At 38.3% G+C, this 23,609-nt stretch overlaps 1 protein-coding gene across 5 annotated transcripts in view; it reads right to left on the reverse strand.

Annotated features, from left to right (window-relative positions):
• Positions 1 to 23,609, reverse strand: part of WDR49 (WD repeat domain 49) — a 136,803-nt gene that overhangs the window by 33,614 nt on the left and 79,580 nt on the right. For all 5 annotated transcript variants that reach the window (XM_047695096.1, XM_047695251.1, XM_047695017.1 and 2 more), the window contains 6 exons: positions 20,585 to 20,700; positions 9,127 to 9,257; positions 6,720 to 6,818; positions 4,917 to 5,081; positions 2,690 to 2,877; positions 1,434 to 1,631 (listed from right to left, as the gene is read on the reverse strand). In XM_047695096.1, the coding sequence (XP_047551052.1) occupies positions 1,434 to 1,631; positions 2,690 to 2,877; positions 4,917 to 5,081; positions 6,720 to 6,818; positions 9,127 to 9,257; positions 20,585 to 20,700 (897 nt within the window). The remainder of the gene's footprint in view (positions 1 to 1,433; positions 1,632 to 2,689; positions 2,878 to 4,916; positions 5,082 to 6,719; positions 6,819 to 9,126; positions 9,258 to 20,584; positions 20,701 to 23,609) is intronic.

The raw sequence follows: 23,609 nt of genomic DNA on the forward strand, positions 1-23,609 counted from the left end.
AGCCCAAGAGGCACGGCCATACAACAATTCAGCATTACATTAACTTCTTCACTTATGGAAGCATCTTTCCAACTCATCTTGTGCTCAGAATGCCAGCTACGGCCCTCTGCCTCATTCACCACACACCTACACACACACACGCGTGCGCACATTTGAGTTACCACTCAGAGGCTCTTTTTTTCCAACTGAGAAAAGTCTAGCCCTTGCCTTATTTACAGAGCAGAAGAGACTGTACAGCTCTTGAGTGCTACCTGGAGATTCCCGTATTACCCAGCCAAACATGGGCCCACCACCCCAGATTATTTTCTGATTTATCATCACCATTTGTGTCCCATAGGGTTGTATAAAACTCTTTCAGAACAGGTTGACATCATCAAAACAATTCAAAAGTGGAGCAACATCAATCTTCGTCTTCCAAAATGAAGATAGTCGCTGTTTCTCATGGCATGACTAAAAATGGAGTCTGCCAAATAGAACCAAGTCAACCAGCCAGACTGAAAGTGAGGTGTCAGCCCAACCTCATCCCACCAGCCTGACCTTATGCCACTATGCCTCAACAGTAAAGACTGAAACACATCAAATTGATATTTTGTCCCTCAAGTCCCAAAGGGAGCAAGAACAGAGTCCCCATGAAGACAAATGGAAAAAATAAAATAAATCTGAGATAATGAATATTTCCTTTCTACCATGCCCCCCACTTCTATTTCTCTTAATAGGTATAAATGGGAACTTAGTTTCGTGGGAGGAAGGGTTAAAAGCATAAGCTCTGAAATGAGCCAGCTTGATTCAAAAGCTAAACTCTACTATTTGATAGCTTCTGTGAGCTCAGGAGTTTGAGTCAAACCTTTTGTGCCTCTATTTTCCCATTTGTAAAATGGCGATAATGAAGAGCTCCTCCCTCATGGAATGAGGAATTGTGATTACATGAGATAATTCATATGGAGACCATAGAACAGAGCCCTAGTCATACAGGAAAAACTCAGCAACTGTTAGTAGTTGTTGTTATTTGGTGAGGAGTAAATCAGACAGGAAGAGATTTATTTTTCCTAAAATTTTCTGTATCTGATTATCACTTGACAGTCATTGTCCTCTACCTGCTTAAGAATAACATGGTAATTATATCCACACTGCGTTTTTACTAGACATTGAAACTGAAGGAGTTTTAAAGAGAAGGTTTTCTCAGAAATCCTGAAACATTTTGAGCTGCACAGAGCCGCCATCTTTCCATGTCTCTAGAGTCTTCCACTTGATGGAACTGTCATGGTTAATGGTAAACAGGACAAGAGATGCCTGGAGCTACAGCTCCAGAAATGGAAGTCGGTTCTTTCATGACTGATGAACATTAACAGCTGACGAGACTCAAATAAAAATCAGCCCAAGTTCATACTAAATGTCAAGTAAATACTAGAATAATAAAGAAGCAATATTTCTACCTGACCAAAGATCCAGAAAGGAGCACCACAGACATCAGTCACACAAATGCTGCCGTCTGCAGACGAGGAGATAATCAGTGAGTGGCTACCCATCTTACACATCTTTAAGGAGCTTATCTGGTCTTCATGAGGTCGGAATGATCGTATCAGAGCTGGGGCCTGTGTGATTTTGCTCTTGCTGGAATTAAGACAGTATTCCTGAATGAAAAGAAATTCCAGAATTCTAAAAAGTCCAAGTATTGAATTATTGCAGCAACATAACACTTTTTCTTAAAATGTCTGATATAGAAATGAAAAAAAGTACATTTGGGAAAAATTCTCTGTTCTCCAAATGCAAAAGAATAGTTCATGATAACAGAGTTTAGAAAAATTGTACTAAGTGTCAAAAAAAGGTTTCTAACTGATTTGCCTGAACCGAGAAGTGGAACGAAACGAAGAGGGGAGGGGAAGAATGACAAGCAGAAAGAGTTAACAGTCAAGTCAGTTACTTGAGAAGATGAATTTTACCATTTATAGATAGTTGCATATTATATGATTTTATATTATTATTAGAAAATCAAGCAGGTAATCACTGACACAAAAATCCCAAACTAATGCAGGATGAAGATAATGTTGCATGAAGGGCCGATACTCTGTTTACATTGGGTTTACAGTCTCATTCCGAACAAGGTATATCCTAATTACTTATGCTCAAACAATGTTTCAGTACCTTCCTGACAATACTGCATTCCTAAATTGGGTGAGTGACTTGACTACTCATATATATATACACACATATACCTATACACATACACATGCATGCATGTATAGGTATATGTGTGTATATATATATTTGTATGTGTGTATATATGATTTATTTGAGAGGGAGAGAGTGCGTGAGTGCAAGTGGAGAAAAGGGGAGAGGGAGAGAGAGAATCTCAAGCAGACTCCCCACTGAGCACAGAGCCTGATGACATGGGTCTGGATCTCACAACCCATAAGATCATGGCATGAACTGAAAACAAGAGTTGGCTGCTCAACTGACTAAGCCAGGCAGATGCCCTGGGCTTGCGAAGATTTTCATACTGAGAACAATCTGTTTTTCCCCATAAATTATTTAAGAGATATCTCTGCCTGATACATGTTAATGTTTCCTTTACAATACTCAGACTGATCATGTCTTCCCTTATCCAGGAGATAGATAAGACCAGATTCCTAGTTATCTGCAGCACAAGGCAATCAAAAACAATAAAGATATCAGAATACTGTCAATTTACTTCTATATCCCAGATTTTCAATTGTCCATCCAGATCTCCTGTGGCGAGGTATTGGTTTGACTTATCAGTAGACATAATAATGGATCCAACGCCACCATGAGCCAAAAATTCAGCCAGAAGTTGCTTCTTAAATGTGTCCCAGAATCTGACATACCCAGATCCTCCACATGACACCAGGTTAGCTCCTCCTAACGTGTAAGACAAGACTTAATTAGGAAAATGTGACAACACAAACCAGAAAAAAATGTCTTCAGTGGCTTGCCATGTGGAAAGCATATGGCTATTGGAGCCATAGGCAGCCTGGATAGCAATTTCCAGCACTTCGACTTTCTCCAATATAAAATGGAGATAATGCCATGATAACCTTACTGTTTTGTGTTGAGTATTAAATGAGATTGGAAATGCAAGATGTTCCATTACATTGAATTCCCTTTCCTTCATTATTTCAATATAATTGGTTTTTAAAGTTAGATAGAATTAATTTGTTCCTCCAAATAAATTTATCAAGTATTAATTTCAATATTGTGATAATATTCTAATTACATTAACCCATCTTTCTTAATAACCTATATACATGTACACCAAAGAAGTAGAATTCCTCCCACGTGGAGCTGGCTGCATATATGTCATTAGAGCAGCATAGATGTTAATTTCTCTACATAGCATCATGCATTTAGGATTCTATTTATGAGCTTGTTTTTAATTTTTCATCAAGAATTCATTGGGAGCCCTTATGGAACTCTTTTTTGGCTCATAGGCCTAGAACTCACCTTTTCATTTTCTATTTTTATATGCTTTGTAGAAGCACTCTACCTAAATTATTCTTCTGTGGCCAAGTTCCTATTATTATTTGATAAATCTGTAGATGACTTTCAATTTACTTCACAAATGTACTGCCAATTAACAATCATATCTGTTTAAGGTAGAAATAATGACTTGTAGCCGCTTCGGTGGAAACAATTTGGGAATACTGATAACATTAAGATGAATTAGTGTAGAGGAAATGAGAGCAATTTCAGGATAATAGTTCATTTTGTGAATAGAAGGGAGTTCTAGAAAATACAAAGTTTTAGAATCTAACTGTTTCAAAGTCTATTCTAAATACTCCAGAAGGTTTCTTAAACTCTTAAGGGTATAACTTTATTGATTTTTAATGCTGAAAATTTTTATATAAAAATCATGCAGATCTTCTATCTGCAAATTGAATGTGGGTACGTAAATATGGAAAACGCGGTTCGAATATGTTTAGTTCTTTTCATACACATAACACCTACACGTCTAGATTGTCCATACTAAGAAAAAATACTTATAAAACACAATTTTTTAGATGAAAGGTAAAACAATATGCATTATTCTCAAAAGCATATTTTTATTTAGAGAAAATGCAGGCAGCGTCAACACCATGCTAACATAGCTATTGAAAACAAGGAGGAAATTAAGCAAAAGGTTATTTCATCTATGTAATACCAAATGGCTACAGTAAGTGACCTGGTGGCACCAGTCTTAGCATGCATCTCAGCAGAAGCACTAACCAGGACCCTGACTTACTCTGGAAAGTAAGCATAACTGGTAATGATACCCAAGCCATTACAAAAGAGAAAAGAAAGAGAAGGGAGGGAGGAAGGTAAGGAAGGAGGGAGGGAGGAAGGAAAGAAGGAAGGATGGGGGGGAAGAAGGGAGGAAATCAAGAAAAAAACAAGCAGCTCTCTTGATCTAGGATCAGCAGTTATTTCAAATTTTGCCATTGCCCCAATCTCCAAGATTCTCACTATTTTCTTCTAGCCCATTTTGATACTGGGTTCCAGCACAGTGGGACTCTATCCTTCTGGAGCATATAGTCCTAAGCCTTGGCATGTATATTTGGACCCTATTTCTTGCTGTGCCTTCTATCCTACCAAACCTCTTTACGCCACAGCTGGCATACCAACTCAGATTGTCATCCAGAGCAAACAGTTTGCCAGCATTTCTTCCATTCGGATCCTGAGCTGTGCAGCACTGATTCGCTGGGAGTTCAAATCTGGCTCCTGCTCCTGGACCCTCCCTTCTGAACCCCGACCTCGCTTGCTGTGGCTGGGGGGCCTCCCGGGACTCAGCACTGACTGTTAGCTACAAGGGGTCAAGCTCTACAAGACCCACAAAGGAATACATTAAATGGTCTTCATTGCTCACTTTCCCCATATTTTACAAATATATCAATCCACAGTCAGAATGGAAGTGTATGTTATACCTGTCTCTGCGGTGGTTTTTCTTGTTTCAAGGAAGCAGAGCCCCACAACAGCATTATTGCCCTCAGCGAGGGTCTCCAAGGAGTGGGCTCCCAGTGCAGCCTGGTTGGTGCCGGGGCAGGCGGAGCGGCTCCTCCCAGTGCTGAAAAGCTTTTGAGGCTCTGTACCTGTGATGGACACAAAGCTAGGTGTCTTAATGAGGAGAAACATCTGCTTTTCAATTGAATGCTTATGAAAAACAACAGGCCCGCCTCCATCGGTCTCCGGTGACCCCATCAAGTCTCACAGTAGGCTTCCAGTGAACATCCAACCGACCTTCTGCTATTCACGGCTTCAATGCCAACTTGAAGGGTTGTTTGACTCCACCTTCGTTTTGCATATTACATACACACTGACTCTGTTTTCCCTTGATACGAATTAATAGGAACTTCATTTTGTTGTCAGTGTTAACGTCTTAGAAATCCTGATCTGTTCAAGACAAACGTGATTCTAACACCATGACATTTTCAGCTCATTAATCATTAATACTAATCTTGCAAATAATATAATGAACATAAGCTATAATGACTATTTAAATATATTTAAATGATCAGTCTAGCAGCAATATTATTTGCTAGTGAGTTACTCCAGAGAGGACCTTCCTAGGGGCACTTCGATTATCTTGTGACATCATCTCCTGGCCACACTAATAAGAATTGGGGACATTCAGAATCTATGAATAGTCTGTACATAGCTATGAAAAAATCTACACAGGGAGGATCTGCAAAATCTCAAAGCAAGACATCTCTAGCAATGCTTCTCTTGTCTTTTAGAAATTTGATAGTATCCACTTTTCTTTCTTATCAACCTCTTTGGAGTTTTAATTGTAGCCACAATTGGGCTTGCTGTAAGAGCAAGATGTCACTCTCCTGCAGGCCAATATAAAGGAAGAAGCAGAATTCTACCCTTTCCACAGAGGGTTCAAGTGAACCCTAATGGCTAACTCTTCATACAGATAGCAGGCCAGAGCTTTGTGCCTACAGACAAGTAAGCCCAAATCACTAAGGGCTTACTCTTAACAAATTACTCCCTCCACTTTCATAAAATAAAGCTGTATTGGACGGCCTATCCTTTCCTACAGTCCGATCCAGCTCTACGAGTTTATCCGATTGAGACAACAGAACCTCAGTGGGCCATGAAGAATGACATATTCATTACCTAAATAAATAATCCTAAGGAAAAATCTTCAGTATCTAAGGAAACTGAAATAAAATGCGAAAGGCAATTGTCAAGACATTTTGCTTAAGTATAAAATATTCATGTGCTCGGCTAAACTCCCATAAAATACAATATACTCCCATCTCATGTTCCTCACAGGTTTCTAAAGCAAGAAATAATTTAAGATTTCCAGGTGGCGTAATATTTAATACAAGCTCTAGACTAAGCCTGAGCAGCCTATCAAGTGAACATGAGCTCCTATCTTCCTACCAAGGGGTACCAAGATTCACTCAAAGGCAGTTTGGTTAGGTTTATTGGCAAAAACTAAACTAGATGGAAATGAGAGGCCTGCTCCCTGCTGTCAGTAATTCAGAAAAGCTGATGTGGCATAAAGACAAGCAACAGCACGCCACGGAGTATTTGCTAAGCCAAGTAAATCTCAAGGTTCTTTTTAGTCACTTTGACAGGACAACGGTCTCACTAATCCCTGGTGCTTATAGCCAATCATCTATAATTTAGGAGTGAGCTGCATCAGGAACATGAATAAACAACGAAGCCTATGGTGGTTTGACTCAGCCATGTTATTTTATTTTCAAACTTGCACTCACCCGGTTTTGATTCTAGCAGCCTCTGATAATCAGGGTGAAGGACGCAGTGAGCGTTTTCTGTGTTGTTGTTCCACAGAATGATTTCTCCATCATAACTCCCTATATGAGCCAGGATGGAGAACATAAATTGCCAGAAGTTGGAAAACATGAGCAACAGCAATGGGAGAAGAAGTCACTATTTGTGAACACCTTACACACAATCTGGCACATAGTAGGTACTCTCTGTATTTTTGGAAACATGAATAATAATGACTAGTATTTTATTAAACTTTACAATTTACAATCCTCATCATGTACCTGTGTATTCAATGTACTAGAAATTACTGCCATATCTTTTTATTTTATAGTAATAAGGCATTCAGAATATGGGCTTTGCAATTAAACAACTTGAGTTTGATTCTCAGCTCTGCCACCTGCTGGCTGTGTAAACATGGTTAAGTTACTTAACTACCTGAGGCCACAATTTCGTCTATAAAACTGGATTAAAATCGAATTTATTTCATAACGTTGTTGGGAATGAAAAGTACTTAGAATAGTGCCTAGCGTATTATAAGAACTAAAAAAAATATTCATAATGATTATACTTTTTTTATTATTGAGGGCAAACAAATCAAATCCTTCTTGGTTTCTGTTTGCCACATCTATTCGTGTGTGTGTGTGTGTGTGTGTGTGTGTTTCATTCCCTCCCTCCTATATTTTCTATTGAATAACGCTTTCTCTAATTCTAAAAATTTCCCTATAGGAAGTCCTTCCCTACTGCTCATCACAGAGAATGCAAAAAAGCCCAAATAGTGAGACAGTGTGGCCAAGCCTGTCCTGGGGAGGAGCGAGGCACGCCCAGACTGCTGTTCTCAGCAGCAAGGCGAGGAGAGGTCCCCACTGAGCGGAGTATCAGGGTCAAGTGAAAAGCAGAAGGGAAAACCCGCGTTTGAGTGGGATGTACAGATGGAAACTTTCTTAGGATCGGAAGAAAGAAGAAAAGAATACATACGAAACTCCGTATTGTTCTGGCAAGAGCAACCTGTGTAACTCAAAAATTGGCCAAGGATGATGGATTTGCATGGATTAACTATACAAGAGAGTAGCCATCTGCTCCCGTGATTTTGAAATGCTTAAGTTATAAAGTGCCTGGCCAGACATTTTCACACAGGACTGGTGGGATGAGAGTCAATGAAGACATCATCTATCCACCAGTTACAAAGGTAAATTCTGACACTTTTGGAATAATAAAGATGCAGCCTGATAGCTTGTCTCCATCACATTTCAGTATGTGCTACCACCTGCAGGGCTGGACTTTCAGCAGCTATAAAGCAAATTCAGCTGCAGAGTTGGCCCTACTGGCAGGTAATCAGGTAATTCCTAAAGACAGTGGAAATGTAAGGGTACACAGAGCTGTAAACCACATATTGTAACACTTCACAGATATCCTGGCTCTTTTCCTGTGAGTTTTCATTCCTCTTAATTGACGACATTTTGGGTTCTATTAAAAAAACAACCTAGGTTGTCAAAATATGGACTCTCTAATTTCATGGTGCAATCTATCTTTATAAATTGTTTTCTTTGGCCAGAAATGATACAATGATTTCTGATCCTCTTTCATATGCACATCAAAGCATACCCATGCATCTTTTTAAGGGCTTGGATTTGTAGGCATTTGGTGAGGCCAGTCTTTAACCAAAATTACTTAGACTAAATTGTGCCAAAGTGTTAGCATGTTCCCATTATGAAACATCTGAGTGCCACAGAAGTATGATTTGTTCCCATCATTCCTAATGCTGTTTCTGGAAAAAGGACAATAAAAACAGAAGCTAACATTTACTGATAAGCTTACTGTGTGTCAAGCACTGTATTAAGCCCTTACACAGATTAGTTTACTCAATCTTCACTCTAAACCAAGATATTGATATATTCTTATTAGCCAGAGAGAGCCATGGTGCACAGATTAAAGAACTTGTTCGATATGATGCACTGGATAGTGGTGGCACCAGGATGTGAAGCCAGGCAGCCTCGCTGTAGAGCTGACAGTCCTCACCACTAACATGCTACCCTGGAAGTAAGGACCAAGAGTAGCTCTCAGTGCAAAGGCTGAGTCTTCAAGAGTTCTATTCATTTTGCAGTTCAGAAAAGGATTTTTAAAAGTGACTGCGCCATGGGGCACCTGGGTGGCTCAGTGGGTTAAAGCCTCTGCCTTCAGCTCAGGACATGATCCCAGGGTCCTGGGATCAAGCCCACATCGGGCTCTCTGCTCAGCAGGGAGCCTGCTTCCCTTCCTCTCTCTCTGCCTGCCTCTCTGCTTACTTGTGATCTCTGTCAAATAAATAAATAAAAATCTTTATTAAAAAAAAAGTGACTGAGCCGGAAGAAACCAATCGTTCACCACTGATGGTCCAGAGAAGGTTCAATTAACCTGTAACAAGAGTTTTTGGGGGTAAAAATGCAGCGCACAAGATATTATCACGGTGCTGTATTCCTCCTTTCCATTTCTCAGGCTGGATGAAGAATTGATTGAAGTTTTGTAGTCGAAACACCATAATAGCCCTAGTAAAAAGGATGCAGAATTTAGCTGTGGATCCAAATGTGAAAGAGATCTTGAGTTGCCAGCATCCACTTACCATTCACAATCTTGAACCTCCCACACTAAACGTTTTTTATTTTCTCTTCGAATTCCCTGGTACATTATGAATATTTAATATTACAAAGTTAATTATCCTCTCACAGCCATTAACACCAAACATGTATGCATTTATCAAATTAATTATCCATCACCAAGAATCCAAAGCCAAGTTTCCCCACATAGGTACCATACAACCATTAAGAGTTTTTTGACAGTAACAATAAAAAAGGAGATGAGTCTGTGAAGAAATAATATTTGGTAGTTGAAACAAAAGTAGTAAGGCCTTTCTTCATGAGAGATTCCATAGAAGTTCACATGTTAACATTCCCTGTGGCATTTTCCAGACTTACCTGACCATAGAGTCCCATATCAGATAGCATCTCGAAGGGCTATCATTTGTGAAACACACCTGGAAAGTGCCACTTCAAAGGAGCAGGACTCTGGTGACAGACATATTTTGAGCAGAAACAATAGTTTTAAAAAGACCAATATCTTGGGGTACTGCTGTGAATCTGACAGGCCAGGATAGGCAGGAAATGAAATGCCTGGGGCCTGGTAGGGATGGGAGGGGCATGAACATTAAATTGTGGCCCATCAATATCACCTTGCTTCCACACGATGATTTAAGTTCTGGCTATCAGACTATATACTAAGTCTCTTGCTCCTTCTAGAGGCATACACACCTCAGATGAGTGATAGTAACCAGTTAGTAACCGCAGGCTTGGTGTCTTCACCCTCACTCTCTTCTCACCTATCCAAAATCTTGCTTCTATTCCCAAAGGTCTCCGAATTGCTCCATCACTGTAAGTTTCACTCTCTGAAGGATGTGGCTTTCTGCTCCTAAAAATTCTTTTTTTTTTAAAGACTTCATTTATTTATTTGAGAGAGAAAGATTACAAGTAGGCAGAGAGGCAGACACAGAGAAGGGGGGAAAGCAGGCTCCCTGCCAAGCAAAGAGCCCAATATCGGGCTCAATCCCAGGACCCTGAGATCATGACCTGAGCCAAAGGCAGAGGCTTAACCCACTGAGTCACCCAGGTACCCCTGAAAATTCTTTTCTTTCTAGTACATCCTGCTTCTCTTCTTGCCTCCCTGAACTTTCACTCCCATTCTCTATTTTCTCTTCCCTCTTTCTTCCCTTCCTTCACTATACACATTCCTTACTGTCATTCCTCTATTCCTTTCTCTCTACTCATGTGGGTTCATTCAGGGATTCTATCTACCACCTCAGGTTGCAATCTTGCTTCTGTGAAAATGGTTCTTAAATTTATCCAGATTCATAACTTTCCCCAGTGTTGAGATGTTCCCACTTGCTAGGGGACAATTCTATATAATGTTCCCATCAGCAACATATCAAGAAATCCAAAGTTTTCCCTTCCATCCACACCAGGTCTCGGTCCTAAATTTTCTAATTTGGTTACCAGACAAGCAGTCCAGCTTCCTGTGTGTTTCTCTTCCTCAGTCACAGCAAATACTTGGATTCCCACTCTGCAATATGTTAGCAAATTCATTCCTTCCTTTTTATTTTAAACAGCCAATATCAACTACCTAGTCCAGTGTTCACTACCTCATCACTGAATAATTGTAAGAGCCTCTTAACCAATAACTTTGCCTTTAGTCTACCCACCTCTAGTATATCTTTTATTCTGCCACTAGAATAATCATTCTTTTGGGGGGCCTTTCATCTATATTCATTTTACAAGCACTTTTTTTTCCACATGGAAGTCCATATTCAGGTGCTGCAGCGGATAGAACCATGAACATCAAATGACTGACATAAAAAGTGAAATGCAGGGGTGCCTGGGTGGCTCAGTGGGTTGAAGCCTCTGCCTTTGGCTCAGGTCATGATCTTGGGATCCTGGGATCGAGCCCCACATAGGGCTCTCTGCTCAGCAGGGAGCCTGCTTCCCTTCCTCTCTCTCTGCCTGCCTCTCTGCCTACTTGTGATCTCTGTCTGTCAAATAAATAAATAAAATCTTTAAAAAAAAAAAAAGTGAAATGCAGTAAATGCCAAGGAAGTACTGACCAGTTGCCAAGGAAGCCCAGCTACAGAAATCACAGAAAGCTGAGTGAGGAGTCATATTTGAACTGCACCATAGCAGACGAGTAGGATTTGCAAGAGGAAGGCACTGGAGGCCGAGGAAACAGCCTGGTCAAATACAAGGCTAATGCCTCATTAAAAGACACGTATTCGTTTTCCACTCTCTTCATGGCACATTTTAAATGAGTGAGCCTATCATTCAAAAGCCAGTGCTATTTGAGTCCAATCTACTTTTTTAGGATTAGTTCTCTCTATTGTTTTACCCTTGATATTCAAAGTAAAATATGAATACCCAGCTAAATATTTGACAGAGCTACTGGAAGCCATAAGGTAAATATGCTTCACCATCCACCTTCCACCCTCACTCTTTAATTTATTTAAAGAGTTTGGGGACAATATTTTTATTTTGAAATAGGAGAGATGAATTTATGTTCTAGAATGTAAAATTCACCTGGATTTAAAAGGTAGAACACAAGGCTTCAAATAAATTTCTTGCTTGTAGGAGCTGGTTTTGAATTGCTGGATGGATTTGGGGCCTCAGTTTCTGAAGCCCACTTTCTTGTTCAACACAAATGAAACCTTTACTGCTCTCTAAGCACCCTCCACATTTCTAGCTACTTGGTTTTCATTCATGATGTGCTCATCCATCCCTCTGTGGATTTCCTTTTACATACAGTCCCACATCTGTCTACCCATACACCCATTCTCTAAGGCCCATCTTGCTCTGGTTGGCTTCTTAATAACTAGAGTTGAAAGAAATATTTCTTTCTCCTCATCTCTCACTCTGTTCACATTTTGTTATAACATCTAATAAATATATATAGCTACTCTCCTCTGCTAGATTATAAATTCTTAGAAACCAGGCATCTTATCTCATTCTGCAATCCCATAACAGCAAGCATTGTGACCAGCTTATAATGGGTATCCAATAAATATTTGTCAAATAAATAAATGAAAAATTCTGTGTCTAAATGTCACCTTATTTGAGCCTTCTGTGACCACTCTATCTAAAGACTCTCCCTTGAGGGTTAATATCCATATTATATGGATATGAAGAATTTATACATGAAAATATATGAAGAAAATATATGAAGAATTTATACAACTCAATACCAAAACCCCCAAATAATCCAATTAAAAAATGGACAGAGGATATGAATAGACATTAGTCCAAAGAAGACAACAGACACCTAGAAAGATGTCTAATATCATTAATCATCAAGGAAATGTAAGTCCAAACCACTGGATAGTTCAGTTGGTTGAGTGTCTAACTCTTGATCTCAGCTCAGGTCTTGATCTCAAGGTTATAAGTTCAAGCCCTGTGCTGGGCTCCGTGCTGGGTGTGGAGCCTAGCTTAAAAAAAAAAAAAAAAAAAAAAAAAAAAAGCAGAGTTATGTAACAACTCACACTTGTCAGAATGGCTAAAAATGCAAAAAATAACAAGTCTTGAAGAGGATGTAAAGAAAAAAGGGCACCCATGCACTGCTGGTAAGAATGTAAATTGGTGCCATCACTGTGGAAAACACTATGGAGGTTCTTTAAAAAATTAAAAATGGAATTACCATATAATCTAGTAATTCCACTACTGGATACTTATCAAAGAAAATGAAAACACTAACTCGAAAAATATACATACCCTATGTTTATTGCAGCATTATTTACAATGGTCAAAATATGGAAGCAGCACAAGTGCCCATTCATAGATGAATGGATAAAGAAGATGTGGATAAAAAAGATATATATATACACAAGCATATATTGTATAAGACATATAAGGTACATAAGATATGTATACATACGAATAAAAATAGAATGAATAAAGAATGAAAGAAGAATGAAAAGAATGAAATCTTATCATTTGCAACAACATGGATTGATCCGGAAGGCATAATGCTAAGTGACATAAGTCAGTCAGAGAAAAACAAGTACCATATGATCTCACTCATATGTGGAATTTAAGAAACAAAATAAATGAACAAAGAAAAAAAGACACAAAGCCAAAAAAGGCTCTTAAATATAGAGAACAAAACAGTAGTTGCTAAAAAGGAAATTGGTGTGGGGATGGGCAAAATAGCTGAAGGGGATTAAGAAAACATTTATCCTGAGAAGCACTGAGTAATGTTAATACTTAAATAAATAAAAGAAAAGAAAATTTGAGGCGGGGAGCACTATTACTTACTTACTTGGATTTTTCAGTCAGAATAAAACTTTATTTAAAATAAAAGATAAAATAAAGTAAAACTCTCCCCCTTGAGTATCTCATCCTTCACCCTACATCGTTTCTCTTGATTACATTTATCATTAGGTGCTATTGTGGTCTGTATTCACTTGTCTGTTTATTCACTATCTCCCCTACCAAAAACAAGCTCTAGGAGAGGGGGGACTTCATTTATTGCCTTTCTGTATCAGCAATGCTTAGAATAGTACCTAACACATAATAGACATTTGATAAATATTCGTAGAATTGCTGTATGAATTATTCTTTCTTTAAAAATCAGTAATTTTAATACTAATATTTTTTAATAATATTAATATGAGGCTTAGCAAGGTAACATACTATAAATAAGGTACTTTGAAGTTCTGAATTTGCCATGAATCTTATAAGAGCTTTACATGTAATTATTTTTTTTTAAAGATTTTATTTATTTATTTGACAGAGATCACAACTAGGCAGAGAGGCAGGCAAAGAGGGAGAGAGGAGGAAGCAGGCTCCCTGCTGGGCAGAGAGCCCGATGCCAGGACCCTGGGATCATGACCTGAGCTGAAGACAGAGGCTTTAACCCACTGAGCCACGCAGGCCCCCTACATATAATTATTTTTAATTTTTTTCTTTACCGAATGGTAAGTTTGGTTGAAGACATTTCCCTTTGGGGATGGAGACAAAATTCAATGTCAAATGTCTTTTTGCCAAGATACCCGTATTAACTAGATATATTTAGGTAACACGAGTCAAAGGCACAGAATGCTTTTCATAAGATGGTATAAAAACTATCCCTTCTGATATTTGACCTTGTGTGCCAAAGTGTTGAGAAACTAATTAGCTGCCACCTTTCCCTTAAAACCTAACCTGAAACTTTCAATTGAAATGACAGTTATCCTTAAAATACCTTAAGAATCCACACTGTATTTCTCACTTTGTCCATTTCAAAGATAACTTTTTTTAAGTTTGTACTTTTGCCAAGAGTTAAATTGAAGTGCAGAATGAGCCAATTTTAAGGCATTTTAGGAGTCTGAGAGATTTGTTCTTTTGACATTGAAAGAGTTTGCTCGTTCCATTCCACACCTCCCATCAGAGATCCTGAGTCACTGTGTCATCTGTGAAGATGATCAGATCTCTTGCTCTGAATGTACATATAATAACCAATTCTGTGAGAACAAAATTAATTCACCTGTCAAGTACAAAAAAATACAAAAAAAGAAAAAAAATATTTAAAAAAACAATCTTTTTTAGGGTGAATGAGATGGGAAAATAACTCTTACCAAAACTTATCATGTAGTCATTGTCATGGAGAGAACAAAAGAACACAATCAACTATTTGTTCCCTTAGAGGCTAATTGTTTGGGTGTTGTTAGTCCAATTACCATAAGAATCTATCCTTGTTCAGTCCATTGTGCTTTTTAGGCTTAAAAGAGGTATCTCAAAGGCAGAGAATGTGGTCCATATAAATCAGTTCATTTTTATTCTTTTTCCTAAAATTCTTGGGAGTCAAATTTTGGACACCAAAGCCATGACAAAATTAGCTTTGAGGGTTATTTGTGAATCTCCAACATACCTGCCCCCTCCTGACTTCCAACATGGTTTTCAAAGTAAGTTACACTTTGGAAATGTTCATTCTGGTTCTCATTCTAATAAGAGAAACCAATTGAGTCACATAGAATTATAGTACCTTAGTAAAGTAATTATTAAGAATTTAATATCTTGTGATAAGTTTTTTATTGTCAAGGAACTTCAAATCCCTAATCTAATTTCACTTAAAAATACTTTTAGAAATCAAGTTATATCAATACCTATTTATTGAGCACCTACTTCTACAGAGCTTTGTGAAAGATGTAATCAATAAAATTTTCAGAATTACTTGAATAAATGATTCCCTTTTTTATATAAGTCCAGCTATTTTACAGAGATAAAATCCTCATAAATAGAGGTTTTTCTTTTAACAGAAAGCAAAGAAATACAGTGGGAGAAACTAAAAGCCCAAGTCTATTTTTATAAATTATAGGATCATAGAATTTTAGGGCAGGATAAAATCTTAAAAATATTATGATTATTTCTTTGATTTTACCAGAACTATATGTATTATGTGCAAATGCAAAGTTAATTGATCATCTATTCATTTAATTTTACCAATGTAAATATGAACAGGCATTTAACCAGACATTACTTAGTTGGCCCTATGTCAATTCACAACTTTGTCTCTAAATATATTTTACTTAAAATGGTAAGAAACATCTTCTTAGAAGTTCTGAATTTGGGGCTGCTTATTCTTAACAGATTTGACATATTCTCTAGATATTAATGAATGCATTTCTAGAAAACCAACATGGGCTCTCCAATTCAGGTTTTGCTTAGAACTATTTCTAAGCATTTATCATATCCTGCCTTGTGTGAGTTGACTCCCCAATTAGAATATGTTGCCCGTGAGAGCAAGTATCATGCTTCTTCACACTCAATCCACCATTGTTCCTAACTCAGCACTTTCTACCTAGGTGTACTTTAAAAATATGTGTGGGAAGGAAAAAGGAAAAATAATAGTAAGCTAAAACTTTGAGGTGTTAATTTGTTTTTTTAATTTAATTTTAATTTAAAGCATGGTTTTAAAAATTTTTTATTTAAATTCAATTTAGTTAACATATAGTGTATTATTAGTTTCAGGGGTAGAATTTAGTGTTTCATCAGTTGCATATAACACCCAGTACTCATTTAAAAAGGTATCTTTTGGGGGCGCCTGGGTGGCTCAGTGGGTTAAGCCGCTGCCTTCAGCTCAGGTCATGATCTCAGGGTCCTGGGATCGAGCCCCGCATCGGGCTCTCTGCTCAGCAGGGAGCCTGCTTCCTCCTCTCTCTCTGCCTGCCTCTCTGCCTGCTTGTGATCTCTGTCTGTCAAATAAATAAATAAAATCTTTAAAAAAAAAAAAAGGTATCTTTTGGGGCACCTGGGTGGCTCAGTGGGTTAAGCCTCTGCCTTCAGCTCAGGTCATGATCTCAGGGTCCTAGGATAGAGCCCCAAATAGGGCTCTCTGCTCAGCAGGGAGCCTGCTTCCGCCTCTCTCTGCCTGCCTCTCTGCTTATTTGTGCTCTCTGTCTGTCAAATAGATAAATAAAATCTTTAAAAAAGTAAAAATTAAAATTAAAAAAAGATGTCTTTTATGTGTTCAAACACACAAAACTGATTCCCTAGACTTGACTGATATAACCAAACTATTCAATCAGATTACTTGTTTAAGAGAATATAGCTGCTCTCCAATGACTTGGTGACTCTATTTGTAACTCAGGAATGGTGGAAAGGGCATGGACTCTGGCACAGGAATTCCAATTCAGCTGCCTATTAGCTTTGTAATGTTGGTTAGACCACACATTTTCTCAAGCCACATATTCTCCCTTGTGAAAGAAGACTGGTAATACTTAGATTCCCGGTTTATTATGAGACGGAATAGATTTGAATAACTATCCTGCTTGCTCCTTATTCAGACTGTGACCTTGAGTAATTAACTTCTTTAATTCTCAGATTTCCTGTTATTTAATAAACATTAATTAAATCATTCAACAACTATCATTGAGCATCCACTAAGAACCAGACACTATAACACACACATAAACACACACTTAAACACACACACACACACCACACACACGCATTAAATGCTATAATCTAATTCTACATTAAACAAAGTACAGGAAGGTATACAGCACAAAGATAAATGAAGGCATATTTCCACCTTGGGAGTAAAGAGAGATGTCCTGATGGAGAAGATAAATGAACAAGACCTGAAACAAGAATAAATGTTAGCTACATGAACAACATTTGGAGAAGGATTTCTAGAGAAGGGGGGAGAATAAAGGCAAGGGGTAAGGTTTACATGGGAACAGGCTGACAGCAGGTTCCTATATCTGAGTTTGAAAAGTACCACAGTTGGCACATGGCTGGCTCAGTCAGAAGAGTGTGCAACTCTGTATCGTAGGGTCATGGGTCCGAGCTCCACATTGGGTGTAGAGATTACTAGAATATACCCAGGAATGGATAAAAATGATATGAAGAATAGGTCCGGGCCAGAGGGAGTTTCAAAGTATTTTATAGACACTCTGAAACGTGTTAAACAACGAAGTGACATAGAATGCATTGTAGAAAGAAATTATTATAGCTAAAATGTGCAGAATCTATTTAAGAGGTAAAATGGGGGCATTACTAGAGAAAAGGACAAATTAGAAGTCTGTGACATTCAGCCAGGTAGAAATGAGGCCCTGAATGATATAGTTGTAGTAGTAATTGGAACAGGTTTGAGAAATATTTGGAATATAAAATAGGTAACAGTACTTGGTTGTGATGTTGAGTGAGAAGGAAGAACCAAGGTGGATATTCAGGTCTCTGGCTATTAACTGAAGTTCCGAAGCTAAGAGGGAAAAAGGTTTTGAAGAGGGAACAAATAATAAATTCAATTTAAAATATGTTGAATTTGAGATTGCAGGCAGACGTGTCCAGAAAGCAAATGGATAAGTGAGCTTAGAGAGATAAGAGCTGACGATAAAGATCGAAAAATATTGCCTACCTTTCAAATGAAGCTAAGGATTAAGTTAGATAATGTATGTAAAGGGCTTAATGTTACAAAGCATTATAAATAAAATAAGCCAGATGCATATTTAGATACTTTACTCAATAAATGTACTATCTATCTTATCCTGGGCAAAATTATCAAACCAATCTCTTTATTTAGGTAGAGCCTGAAGTTAAACCTACAACTTAAAAACCTCCCTCTAGGTTTTAGAGAAAGCTTAATAAGCTGTCAGTCTTCCAGTTATTTCTTCTCTAATCACTAAACTCTCAAGGATGTGGCTTAATGGACCATCCTTCTCCTATTATAAATGAACAGTCGACTTGTCCTCTTGCTACTTTGTTAAATGCCTCCTAATATAAAGGACCCTGTCGAATTCCACTAAAATCTATCCTCACATAAGGGCTTTGACTTAGGAAATAAAATTTTTTGAAGATTTTATTTATTTATTTAAGAGAAAGAGAGCGTGCATGAACGGGGGAAGGGCAGAGGGAGAGGGACAAGGAGACTCTCAGGTGCCAGGGCTCGAGCCCAGGACCCTAAGATCATGACCTGAGCCAAATTCAGAAGTTTAACTGACTGAACCACGCAGGCACCACAGAAATAAACTTTTTAAATCTACTAATATGAAAGCGAAAGAATACAATTGAGAATGTATTTCTTCAACTTTCAGTTCCAACTAGGGATCCAAATCCTGATAACCTTGTGGGAGATGGAAAAGATGGGGAAAGATGGAAGGAGTGGTAACTGTTCCCTCTCTCAACTCAGTCTTCCCAAAGCTCCCTCTCCAAGATGACAGAAAGTCACCACCCATCCAGAGAGTGCAGAACATCAGGTGTTCCCTTCCTTCCACCCTCTCCCTCCCTTCCTTCCTTCTTTCCATTCTGTGCCTAACGGGGGGGGGGGTGGGGGGGGGGGGGTGGGGGGGGGTGGGGGGGGGGGGAAGGGGGGGGGCTTGAACTCACTACCCAGAGATCAAGAGTCACACACTCTATGCCAGCCAGGCACCCCAGGTGTCCCTTTAAATCACTTTTAAAGGACTCTACTCACTAATCTTTTAAAACTGACTTGTGTAAAATTCCAAAAAAAACAAACAAAAAAAAAAACACAAAACAAACAAACAAAAAAAACCCACCTTATCTTTGATGCTAATCTCTAACTATGGATATCTTAAAAATACAATTAAGAAAACAGTATCTCTAAACTCTTGACTTACACTGATGAATTCTTAAAATTCTTTTTTGTGATGTTCAAAATTTCAGCTGGATCCGCTGTATACTTCACATCTACCAAGCCATAACATTTGAGAATCAAACTGACTTATTACCACAGCCCGAGATAGAAATACTTACTCTATAGTCTACTGAGAGATAAGTCATTAACGGATCATGAGTGTTCCTAGGATGTGAAGAAGCCTTTTCTTTCAAAGATGAGGATTACTGAATTCGTTCTTGATATCAAGTTGAATAATCTGGATTATACCTTCTTTCTTTACAGTCAAACTACCCCTGAAAACCAAGCTGTAAGTGGCACTATGTTTTCTAGTCTGCATATGCACATTTGCATTAGAAGAGAAAGCCTTTCGTGTGATCAATAAAAGTCCCCAAATATATACAGCTAATTTTCTAGGTATAAAATCTGATTTGGATCCTAGCTTCAAATCATTAAGATCAAAATTCCATAGTGAGTAATGTTGGGCAAATTACCTATTAGAGCCATATTTTGTGAACTGTTGAATTTATGGACAATATACTTTTCGCAAATATCAGTTTCATTTTCCTAGTGCTTATACAATGCCATAGAAAAGGTCCTGTTTATGATCCCTTAGTTCTCTCAGGAGAACAAGAAAGAGAAGTAATTTTCCTCAAAATGAAATGGAAGAATTGCTCCTCGAGAACAGTAAGCAGGCAGTGACAGGCCCCTGTCTGCAAGGATCTGAAGGAAAAGCTAATACAGAATTCCGGAGCCTATTTTCCTCTTTGCTGCAATCTAAAATAAGTAACAAGAGAGGAAGAAATGAGTTCCCTTTATCGTTGAAAGAATATAATTTATACATTAGGAATTTATTGACTATAAAATCTAGGAAACTTTTGGAAATGGTATTATGACCCTGTCTGGAATGATTAAAGAAAAAGAGTCCAAAAGCCAGAAGAAAGCCTTCTAACACCTCTCAAAGCTGCTTGAGCTATGTGATCTTACAATGTTTTAGTCACTAAGCATTCAGTCGATCCAAGCAGTTTCACTCACCGAGCTAACCAGCAAGTTAATGACTCAGAATCAGTCAAGATCTCTATGTTCTTTTCTCTTTTAGATTCCGATTCAAAACCTACACTTTACCTCAAATAAACTTTTTACTTAAAAGTTAAAAAAAAAAAAAGATTCTGATTCAAATACAAACATTCTCCTTTAGCCTTCCTACAGTTTTGCATGAAGTACATCATACCTCTCCCAGCCTGTAACCAGTATCGTCTTCTTAAGAACCAGGATCTGTGAAATATCCACAGCTCCCTCTCGCCCAACATTTAGTGTGTGGTGACAGTATCCACTGAAGTCCCATACCTTCAAGAGAAAAACGTAAGTCACCTTTGAGACAAGAACAGAAAATGTCTTCTTCCATGAGTAAAATAACACAGTGTAATAGGATTATTTTAAACTTTGGTGTTTATATTCTGGACAAAGGCTGATTCACTTAGGGTATGTCATAATTAAGACAATCCCCTCACCATTTAAATTTACCCATTATTTTTTGTTATTCTACTTGTAACCTGATCAATTTAGTCTAATAATAGCTGATTCAGGGGCACCTGGGTAAGTGTCTGCCTTCGGCTCAGGTCATGATCCCAGAGTCCTGGGATCAAGGCCTGCCTTGGGCTCTAGGATCAGCGAGAAGCCTGCTTCTCCCTCTCCCACTCTCCCTGCTTGTGTTCTCTCTTGCTATCTCTCACACTGTCAAATAAATAAATAAAATCTTTAAAAATTATAACAATAATAGCTGATTTGAAAGCTTTAAATAAGTATTTTTAAGGGAAAGGCTAAAATCATGTAGAGCCATATTTTGGAGTCTGTTGAAACCCTGGTTCTTTCTCTAAGTGTATGTCTCTAAATTTCAATTTCCTTACTTACAACCCAGGACACTTACTCCTCTGGGACATTTGGAGGGTTAAACATCTAATACAGAGCCTGAAACACAGTCCTTATGGGTAGGTTTCCCATCTTCTCCCAGGAAAATGTCCTGTTGATAGTGGATGCCAGACCTCATCTATAAGAGGAACAAGCACTTTGAGTTTACTTCCTCCAGCAGGTGGTAAGGACCCGGGCCCAGTGGGTGAACTTACAACAGAACATCATTAGGTCACCAGCAGCTAAAACTAAGCCCTGCCATAAAACATCATTTGTGTATCATCGACAAGGGGCAAGTAGACACTACCAAAATTAAATTGCATATAAGCTTCGACTAGACTCCCTTTGACTTTCAGCTTCAAGAAAATCATCTCACAGAGGCACTTACATGTGTGAAAAGACATATTTTGAATATTTTTATATTCTTGAAGCATTATTTATAAAAGATAAATACCTGAATCAACCTGGTTGCTCATGGGACTAAACAGAATATGGAATATCTATACAGTAGCATAGAATGTAGCCATTAAGAAGAATATGTCATTTCTATATTTCTAAGCTCTGCCTAAACTGAACCAGCTATGGAACCTTAAGCAATTTGCTTTATTTCCCTGGGCTTTAGTTTCCTCCTTTGTAAAATTGACATAATAATATTACTAAGTATAGACACATATGTGGGGGGGAGGTGTGGTGAGGGTGTGCATTTGTGTGTGTGTGTATGTGTAAAGTGCTTAGAACAGTACCTGGTTCTTGGTCAGCATGTGATAAAAGTGAGCTAACATTATTATTATTGTATGCATTCATTTGACTCAGTGTCCACAATAGAAAAATGCAAAATGCAGAACAACATAAATATTGGGCTGCCTTTAAGAAACAGATGCTGCCCTTTGGCTAGAAGGATGTATGAGAAACCAGTAACAGTGGTAGCTACAAGGGAGGAGGCATGAATAGAGGTGAGAAAGAAACTTTCTTCTTGCTGTGTAACTCTTTGATATTTCAAATTTTACTGTATGATTACATTAATTATTTAAAACATTAAGTAATTAAAAATCAGATTCTTCAAAACCGTGATAAATAGGGCAATACTTTTAAATGTTGGATGACATAGGTACTGCTTTGGGATTCTAAATTATAAATGAGATTGGAAAATGTCATTCATTCTTGTCTCTTCACGGCATATGAACAGCTCAACCCTGATTTATGCATCTTAGAGAGAGGTTGCCAAATTTCAGAATTCTGTTGTGCTATTATGATAAAGACAAATAGATCTTCAAAAGCTGTGATTATTCTACTAAATTCACAGTAACTTTGATGATGCAAGGCTTGAGCTGAGATGTTGAAGGGTACACATGCTCTTCACCTACGTCACTGCATTTTCCTCTAAACACGGCTCTTACCAAACCCACCTAAAATAATACCCACAAATAGGTATTGTAAAGATCCAAAGGTCCCCAGGTCCAACAAAGTCCCTTAGCTGGGACGATCTGCAAGCTTTTAGCAACCATCTGCTAATCTGCCCTGCTCTGGACTCTATAACCGGTTACTTTCCAAGAAAGGGGTAAAAAGGAACTTAGTCTACTCGTCTCATGTCTCAGTTCGGTCTTGTACCCCAGAACCAGTAAGTGGGATACTCACGTGCTCCTTTTGCCTAAGTCTGTCTAAAATTCCAGTTCCAGTTATTCTTGTTTTATTCCACCTTGACCTCTGCGGTTAGAATTGTCCCATTACTGGCATACGTCTCACCAGTTCTGTAAACCAGGTTACTTAAACCCAAGCTCCCAGTCCTTACCTCCTGCCATTTAACCTTCCCAGAGGCCCAGCTCTGGTGATTTCCAGAGATTCTCACTGCAACCCACCATAGCACCTCCTTCACATTGACAGTAGCCAGCCTGGAATCCCCCGGAATTCTTGCTTCCAACTTCCATCATGTTCCACCCACATATCCAGAGAACTTTCCATTACCCTCCCATGCAGCATACCAGCATGCATCATACACCCCACCATGGAAGGCATACTTCATTACTACGCCCTGATTCTAGTTATGACAGAAGTTTGAGAACCATTCAAAGCTTATTCTGGGAAACTGCCTTCTGTTGCCTCCAAGTGTCACATGCCATCTCCAATCAAGGATTGTCATTAGTCTCAGAGCTGAGGGGAGCGGAGAGGATTCACTGGCGGGCATGACTTCACATACCAAGTATCTAGGCTTTGCATGAAAATTTGATCATGTTCACAAAGCGTAATAACACCTTTCTCCCAGAAGAAATGATTTAACGGTTACAAAACAAGAAAAGTGGAAGTATTAAATATTGTTAGTTTAGGATAATAACTAAGATAATGATTGTTCT

The sequence above is a fragment of the Lutra lutra genome, chromosome 1, assembly GCF_902655055.1.
Source record: "Lutra lutra chromosome 1, mLutLut1.2, whole genome shotgun sequence".
In the NCBI taxonomy this organism is placed as follows: Eukaryota; Metazoa; Chordata; class Mammalia; order Carnivora; family Mustelidae; genus Lutra; species Lutra lutra.